Source organism: Rutidosis leptorrhynchoides, unplaced genomic scaffold (genome assembly GCF_046630445.1).
Source record: "Rutidosis leptorrhynchoides isolate AG116_Rl617_1_P2 unplaced genomic scaffold, CSIRO_AGI_Rlap_v1 contig149, whole genome shotgun sequence".
In the NCBI taxonomy this organism is placed as follows: Eukaryota; Viridiplantae; Streptophyta; class Magnoliopsida; order Asterales; family Asteraceae; genus Rutidosis; species Rutidosis leptorrhynchoides.
In genome coordinates, this window is record NW_027266401.1 from 45303 (window position 1) to 54029 (window position 8727).

The 8727-nt window shown below is 33.4% G+C and overlaps 1 protein-coding gene across 1 annotated transcript; it reads right to left on the minus strand.

Annotated features, from left to right (window-relative positions):
• Positions 1–5067: 5067 nt before the first annotated feature.
• Positions 5068–5712, minus strand: LOC139881392 (vacuolar iron transporter homolog 4-like). The gene has a single exon (XM_071865874.1). It carries the CDS (start codon positions 5710–5712, stop codon positions 5068–5070), a length of 645 nt encoding a protein of 214 aa, XP_071721975.1.
• Between the last annotated feature and the right edge of the window lie 3015 nt (positions 5713–8727).

Sequence of the window (8727 nt, forward strand, 5' to 3'; positions counted from 1 at the left end):
AAATTTGGCTTGATTTGAGTTTATCAAAATGGGGATGCTATGTGAGATTTTGCTGCCGGTTTGAATTAAGGAATATGGCTGTCAGAATATGTTGAAAATGCATCACAGAATCTCCATATTTGTAGGCTATCATGTGAAGAAACATTTGCCTTGCCTTGACTTGTAGTGATCTTGTGTAAAAATTGTCAAAGAATGATGGCTTGTCTTGGATTACAGGTTGTCATGGAAAACTTTCTTGCAGAGAGCCTGCCGGTTGAAGGAAGAATTCATGTAGGTGTGTTTGACCTTGGCAAGTAATATTAGTTGTAGGAGTAGAGTAGTATTATGTGTAGGAAAAGTGTAGTATTTGGTAGGTTTATGCACTAGAGATCACTTGTAATGGTTTATATTTTGGTTAATGGAATTTGGATGATTAAGTTGTAATTGGACATTATGAACAATTTACTTGTAGTGTATATATATATATATATATATATTGTGCAGAAACATTCAATAGTATTTACTACTAAAAATAATCATCTCAAACGAAGTCAATCGTCACATTAAAATCGTAACTTAACGAAGAAATAATGTAATTTAGTTTGGGGTCGTTACGTGAAAAATAACTACGGCTAATCGCGACATCTAATTTTATTATGCGTCTAATTTAGAGTACGGGTGTTACATGGATATTGGATTCTATGGTTTCTCTCATACCAATGCAACGAAGCTTTTGAAACTAAAAAATGATGAACAATGGCGATTTTGAATTACTACTATCATTCATAATGAAAGAGACGATTACATATTGTTTATATAGGCGTCCAACGAGTGACCTAGCTACATGGATTTTTCAAAAAATGAAAATACAAGCTGGATATTACAAAACCAGAAAATTAGAAATGGTTTTGCTTTTTGCACGATCTCTTCTCTTCAAATTATTTCTTTGCTTGCTTTTCACTTCAGGGTAATCCACGTTGTATTTACGAGCTGGTAACACTGTGAAATCTACAGAAATTACAGCATAGTATCGTCTTCTCCGAATCGACAAAGACGCAATTTTTAGTTGACTTTTACCTTGACTTTTCTTCTAAGCTTGATCAAGTTCGCAGCAGCTTCAAACCTTCTTCTAAATACTTGTACTAACTTGACTAAAACTTAACTTGATCGAAAAACAACTTCTAAAAATACATTGATTCAACTCGACTGAAACTGTAAAAATCAGAGCAAACCCACTACTACAATCTTCAAACAAGCTATAGAATTCAAAGTTTAGCATTTCATAAACCACAATGAACCTTCCTTAACGTTTCTGGATCAACAATTCCAGCTTCAACAACTTCTAATGAAAAGCCCCAATTTCAGTTCATAGTTTCCCAACTCGATCGCACATTATGAATTCCCGGCCATGTCAGACTAAATTAAGCTTGCTAACTACTTTATAGCAACTAAACGAAACTACCCATATTCCCAATTTAACTAATCTTATTCATCATTACAGAAATTGAAATTCAAACATGAAAAGTAAAGATAGAACCCTAATCAAATTGGGGTTTTTCGGATGGCTAATTTGCAAGGCAATTGAAGGGTATGTCGTTGCTCCCGACACTTCCCTGAGCCTACTCCACGTTCGCTTGACCTCCGCAAATTCGTTGTCCGGCCGGTGGGAAGTGATTTTCGTTCTGAGCCTAAATATTTGCAGAATGTACACCAAGGTCCCTGAAGTTCTGACGATGTACACTGGCATCCTTTCAGCAGAAAGCTTTATCTTCTTCCCTTTTGACAATGCAACATCCAGTTTTGATTCCTTCTTCAAAATCTTCATAAGCAACCTCAGGCTCATCTTCTCAATCATATTGGTCGAGACTGTTTTCTTCTTTCCAACTTTCTTCTTTTTCAAGCTCGATTTCTTCTTTTTCAAGTTATTACTGCTGCAGTTTTCTTTCTCCCTCATTTCTACGGCATTGTTTGCAACTTCCAAGGTCTCAAGCTCCCTGAGACAATCCACTCCAACAGTATATCCATGCCAATCCATGAACGTCCGTCATTGAAGCCTGCCTAAAATGATAGTACTATTTATAAGGTCATGTGAGAATAATTTAGGAACTACAAAGTATTAATAAGTCACCATAGGACACTTCAATGTGTATGTGTGTGGATTTCGAGTCTGACTCAGAGATCGATTTCCTTTTTGTTTGTTGTTCAAGCAGATGTTAATTGTTCAATATTGTCGCAGTAGTGCAATAAATTAATAATCGAAATATGTATCAATTTCGTACTGTTTTCTTCCAAATAAATAAAAGTGAGGGGCTCTTTTTTTCTTAATCGTATTTATTTAGGGCTCATTTGGTTCGCATAAAAAGAATAAGATTCGGATACAACACAACAGTCATATTTCCAGTAAGAGATCAAGTAAAATCTAAAGGTATGATTGGAGTACCTACGTTTATATATAATGTATGCATTCTACTAATATATAAATAATACTATGTTGAAACTTGAAAGTGGTTGTTCACAACCTGCACAGAAGAAAACTGTTGACGCCCTTAACTTGGGCTTGAAGCTACCAAACTTGAAGAAGAAGACTTTTAGCTCAAAGTCCATATCACTGTTAAAATCGTTGAGGATCTTAATCACAAAAGAATTCATAATGTTTCTGAGAGGTTGGAAGAGGAAGAAGCTTAGAATCGCGAAGAAAATTGCAGAATTTAAACTCTCAACAGAGGGAAAAAATCGATAAAAATAAATTTGAGGCTTAAATTGAAAATATTGAAAAAGTTACATGAGAAGCTTTAAGAGTCAAGTTAAGTGTTACTTCTTGTTTTGCTGCATTTCTCACAAGTACTACATCTTCCTCCGTGTTCCCTAATTAATTGTCACATTTTTTATATTTTTATATTAAAAATGTGACAGTTAATAGGGACGGAAGTAAATGTTGGTCTTTTCAGTATCATAATTCTTGTTTAACGGCACCCACTCCCATCATCAGTGACACAGTCGAGACTAATCCATCGTTGGCGCCAAGAACAGCAGCCCGGAGCCATTGTGATCTTTTCGAGTAATCGGTTCCGTCTAACTCTAGGGAAATAATTGCAGCTGGCTGCTCAAGATCGTTAAATTTCTGAAGATTTTTGGACGTTTCAGCCATGGCTAAGTAAGAGATGAATGAGATTAGTTTAGAGTATGTAGTTTTATTATAAGATAGTAGATGATGAATAAGTGTGCAGAACACACGCCATATACTAGGTATTTATAGTAAGAATTAATTACTTAGTGGGGGATATATTATATAGTGCTTAGTTAATTAGGGTTAGACGCAAAATGTGGGGTATAATTAAGCACTAAATACCATTATGCCTTATTTGGGAATTAAAGGATTATGTTGCTTACGGGTAATTCCTTAGTGTACAGAAAAAAATATTTTTTGAGATACGATATCTCAATAATAGCACTCAATCTTGATTTGGTATGGCAGTTAGAACCGAATTTTCTAGCGTTAATTGTCGATTGTTGGAATACTAGCTATAGCTAGTTGACATTAATGGAGGAAGAATGTCGTTGTTCCTTCTGGTCATTCCTCTTTCCCTATGTATGGTTAATTAATTACTTAATAGTCCACAGTTAATAATGTTGGTATTAGAAATGGTAGTAAGTTTAATTAATTTACCAATTGATGGTTAAGAAATAGCTTCGGCACATAGGAGCGGACATCAATCCTATGTGTCGAAATGGTTGAGCGCTAGCTTCCAGTTCCTACCTTTTGGACCTAATGTGTTTAGTGACGGAACATAGGATCGGTGGAAGCAACACTCCTACAGTTCAGTTTTTTGACTTTGCTGTAAAATAATTGATCCCTAATAAAATCAAAAAAATGAGAATTTGATCATTAATATATATTAATTGCCCCCAAGGTTTTAGCGTTTTCTTCATTTTAGTTCACAAATTCTTTAATACTGTTCTTTTATTTCTCCTTTGCATAGAATTGTGACAAGTAATTAGGAACATAAGGAGTGTATATGTGTACTCCCTCTATTCTTAATATATATATAACAAATTATAAATAGTAGAAACTTTTGTCTCCACTATTCTGCGTTCTACAAACTCTCATCCAGATCATAGGTAGGAACTCTTATTTTTTTACTACCTTATTCGACAACTCAACTCCTCATGAGTATAATGGAGTGACGTATACTTTGGTGGGTAACATGTTTGAGGACATTGCATGCCAAGACGGATTCAATCTATCAACATCTCCACTTATTTGTCGATATTACATATATTGCTAATTGACATGAGGAGTGTTACTATAAATTAAACTACAATGACCGGTTAACTATAAGGTAACCTAACTAATTTTATTTTATTTTGAATAACGGTAACCTAGCTAAATAAAGCCATTGATTTGCGTTGTTTTATATTATTGAATGAGAGAAAATCTCTTTCTACACGCAAATTTTGTACTGTTTTTTGATCGAGATTATAATTTAGAACATTATATAAGTTATGTTGAACTATGATAATCCCCATGAGGTTAGGTTTATTATATGTTCTTACCCCTCTTAAGTTTGAAAAATTAATTTTACCCCTCTAAAATAATATTGTTATTAGAAATCAAACTCTAGTATGAATTAGAAAACAAATTAGATTTACTTAAAAAAAAAAAAAAAAAAAGATTATTTAAAAAAAAATTAAGGATGATTTTTCCTCCTCCCTTAAGGTCTTGGAAAATTGAAGTGTATTCATTTGCATAAAAAATTTATATATCTTTTGCAGTTAAGGCCAGATTTTTAATTTGTTTCTTTAGAATGAAAAATAAATGAAGCGTATCATGCGATACTGGTCGCTTCCATTTTTTTTTTTTTTTTGAAGAGCCTGCCTAAAGTCATGTTTATGTATACATTATATTCTTAAATAATTACATTAACATATCAAAATATAATTTAAGTATTATTTCATATATGAAAACGTACAGCTTAGCTTACAACTTATCAACCCTCTGGAATAATAAATACATACTAACAGTAACATACATGCATACACATATATAAAGTTGCTTCACTATATATTATGCATGTATAGGAAAATTAATTACAGCCCGCTAGAGCCAATCAACTTTGTTAATCCAAAAGTGATGGCCATAGCAAGCCAACCTCCAATCAAAACCCTAAGACAGGATTTAATTGCTGGTGCTTTGCCCAAAACAGCCCCGAGCCACCCGAAACAACACAAAGCCAATGTCACAGCGGCCACAATCACACCAACCCTAACTTTGTAGTCCGTTATAAACGAAGCAGCCAACAATGGCACCATCGCGCCTAGCGAAAACGCGAGCGCTGAAGCCGACGCAGCTTGAATCGGATTCGGCAAATTCTCTTCCTCGTCTTCTTCGACTCGTGCTTGGTTGTTTCTCTTCTTTTGAGCTAACTCAATGTCAAGTTGTGAGTAGACGGAGACAAATTCTCCAATAGCCATGCTGCAAGCTCCGGCAACCAAACCAGCAAATCCGGTCAGAATCATGGCTTTAATATCTTGTTTAACGGCTCCAACTCCCATCATCAGTGAAGCTGTTGAGACTAATCCATCGTTGGCTCCAAGAACGGCAGCTCGTAGCCATTGCGATCTTTTCGAGTAGTCAGTTTGATCATCCAGCTCTAGGGTGGAAGCTGAAGCTGGTTGCTCGAGATCGGTAATTGGGAAATTGAATTTTTGGAGGTTATTGGTTTGATCAGCCATAGCTATAGCTCTTGAGTAAGTTATAAGAAGAGAAGAGTTATGTGTTTAATTAGTTAGATAATGAGTAGTAAATGTGGAAGACACACGCCATGGATAGGGTATTTATTGAGAAAAAATTGTATGGTGGGGTTAGAAACTTTATTTGGTGGACGCAAAATGTGGGGTATAAGCACTATATTCATGCTTTTATTTTGGAAAAGAATACGTTGCTTATGGGTAATTCCTTAGTCTACCTAGAGAAAATTTTCCGACACGATATCTCACTAATAGCACTCACTCATTTACATGCTAAAGATCCTTTAATTGGTATACATATGATACGATACTAGCTAGTACTTTACAAAGAATATGACAATTCGAAAATTTCTAAATTTATACTATAAGAATAAGAATAGTAGTTGTTCCATGTCCTATCTCATAATTAGAGGAAAAAAAAAAGAATTTATACCCTAAGGTCTATACTCTATTTGGTTACATATTTTTTACTGGTGACTACCTCATGCAATAATCAAATATTGGGGAAAGTATTTATTGAGAAGAACAGTACGTCTCAATGAATACATTTTCAAAATTAATTAAAGCTAATTGTTACGGAAAATTAGTAAGGGTTACCTGATCTGTCAAACTTCATTGTTAAAGACCATTTGACAATTATGATTTCGTTATTACATCTTTAAAGACATGTAATATTGGTTAATGTGTAATTAATTACTGAAAATTACATCTGGTGCATGTCCATTTATTTATCTTGTCTTTATTAATTCTTTATGTAAAGGAGGAAAGTGGGCAAAAAAGAAGAAAAACTGAAAAAGATCGATTGGATAAATACAAAAACGGTTTTCCAGCATGTAACGTAATTTGATATGTTTCGAATTGAAGGGACGAACTTTTATCATTTTAAGCCAAAGAAAATGACATGGTGTCTATTTGGGTAGTTAATTGCCATATCGAAACCAGACGAAACTACAAGAATGCATCTCTCTCACACAATCCTATGTGTATGTAACATGTTTCTTAATTTTTGATTGATTATATGATTTAGAATCATGAGAAGCAAGCAATTATTTAATTAGTCATATACCAACTTGGGCATTGTTTGAATCCTGACCTAATTTACAATACTTTCTTTATGTTAAGGCAACTTAACCCTTAAAGGAATTCTTATATGATCAATCCATATGATCATTCAAGACATATATAGTCAAACTTCGTGCCAAAAGGAAGAAAGAATATCCCCCCTAGTGAACCAAATTCCTCTCCACTCCTGGCAACGCTTCAGTGATCACCACGCCATCATTTCATGTCAAGATAAAATTCGGTCACTTTTTTATTTTTATTAAATATAAATGTGATCGAGTTTGTATGTATATATCTGCTCTCTCGATCCGAAGGAATAAACTTTTAGCTTTCGGCTGTAAAGAATTGTACGTGATGAGAAGATACATCACATAAACAAAAATTGTATGAGGTGCAAGAAGATATTCATTTAGGGTTAAGTTGCTTAACCATTCGAGATTCGGAACTCAACTAATTGACAATTTTATGAAGCTTAAATAAAATCTTCTCTGAAATAATCTAGGGCATAAATAATTATTTAAAAAATATTTGTTTCAGTTCATGACCTATTAAAGTATTTAAAAAGATTATTGGATTGCTGATTAGATGGCCACTCTCAACACTCGATAGTGAAAGCAGAGATGAGTAAACAATATATAAAGCGTGGTTTCCACACGAAAACCACCATCTTCCACCATTTTTAAAATCTTAATGGATGATCAAATGAATAAACAACATTATTGTATAGTATTTTTCTATATTTATTGTCTTTTTCAACTTTAAACTATGCCACTACAACGTTATTGCGTTGTCCCCTTCTTTTAATTATAATTAAAGAGAAAATTAAAAGGTTTTGTGTTGTTGGACAATCGACTCTAAGCAAAAAGTTTCTCAAACTATAAATCCATATATATGGCAATTGGCAAAGTGAAAAATAGTTAGCTCTTAGGATATATCTGTGTATAAGTTGGAGAGCTGTAGCGGGATATATATATATATATATATATACTTGAATACTAGTAAAATACTAATGAATGTATATAAATACATGATATTGTATGGGCTAAAAAAAAAATTATAGATACACATAACTACATTTTGTGATTAGATTCATCGCTGGTTAGCTCATGAAGTTCAAATATGGGAAATACATGAAGACGTTTTCTACCTATGATTTTTTCTATGCTCAGGATCGAGGAAAAACTTGTCTAAAACAGAAGATTTTTATCCAATTAAAAGCATGATATGTGTATATATACTAAGTTAAAATATGTGGAATGCATAAGATCCTAATCCTTAGAGTGTTCAAATACAATAAAATAATAGAATAAATACCATATTCTTGCATCGCTAGTAATGAAAAGACTCCTTGCAATAAAAGAATTTTTCTTTTTCAGAAAAACAAAACATAAAAGTTGACATGATATAAAATATATTAAAGGTTTTAGCCCCATGCCTCTAATATTATCGATGGTCAAAAACACAACACATGGTCAAAATAAGATACTATCTTGTAAACTTTATGTTTATGTATCCCTTTTTTTTTTAAAGATGAAAGTGCCATTTTTCTATATCAAGGGAAGCAGCGATGTTCCAAATAAAACGAAAACTTCTTTTTTGAGTCGAAGTGCTCTCCATTAGCACATATTGGCTTAGGCTTTATAGCTATGGAGACATTTTGAATCTGATCCTTTCTTTCATGTATGATTCTAAAAAAACACATAATTTTTGTAAAAGATTTTTACTTTATTAGAACAAACAAGACTCTTAATTGTAGATATATAGTTTTGTCTTATATTTTATACCCACTAGTTTTGTGCCAAATATATACTGCCAGCTTTCCCTAGGCCAAAATAATAATAATAAGGGCGTCCAGCAGGGGACCCTTTAAGTCCTTTACTCTTTGCTCTTGTTTTGCACCCATTGGTATGCCGTATTAGGGACTCTTTTGATTTGTGC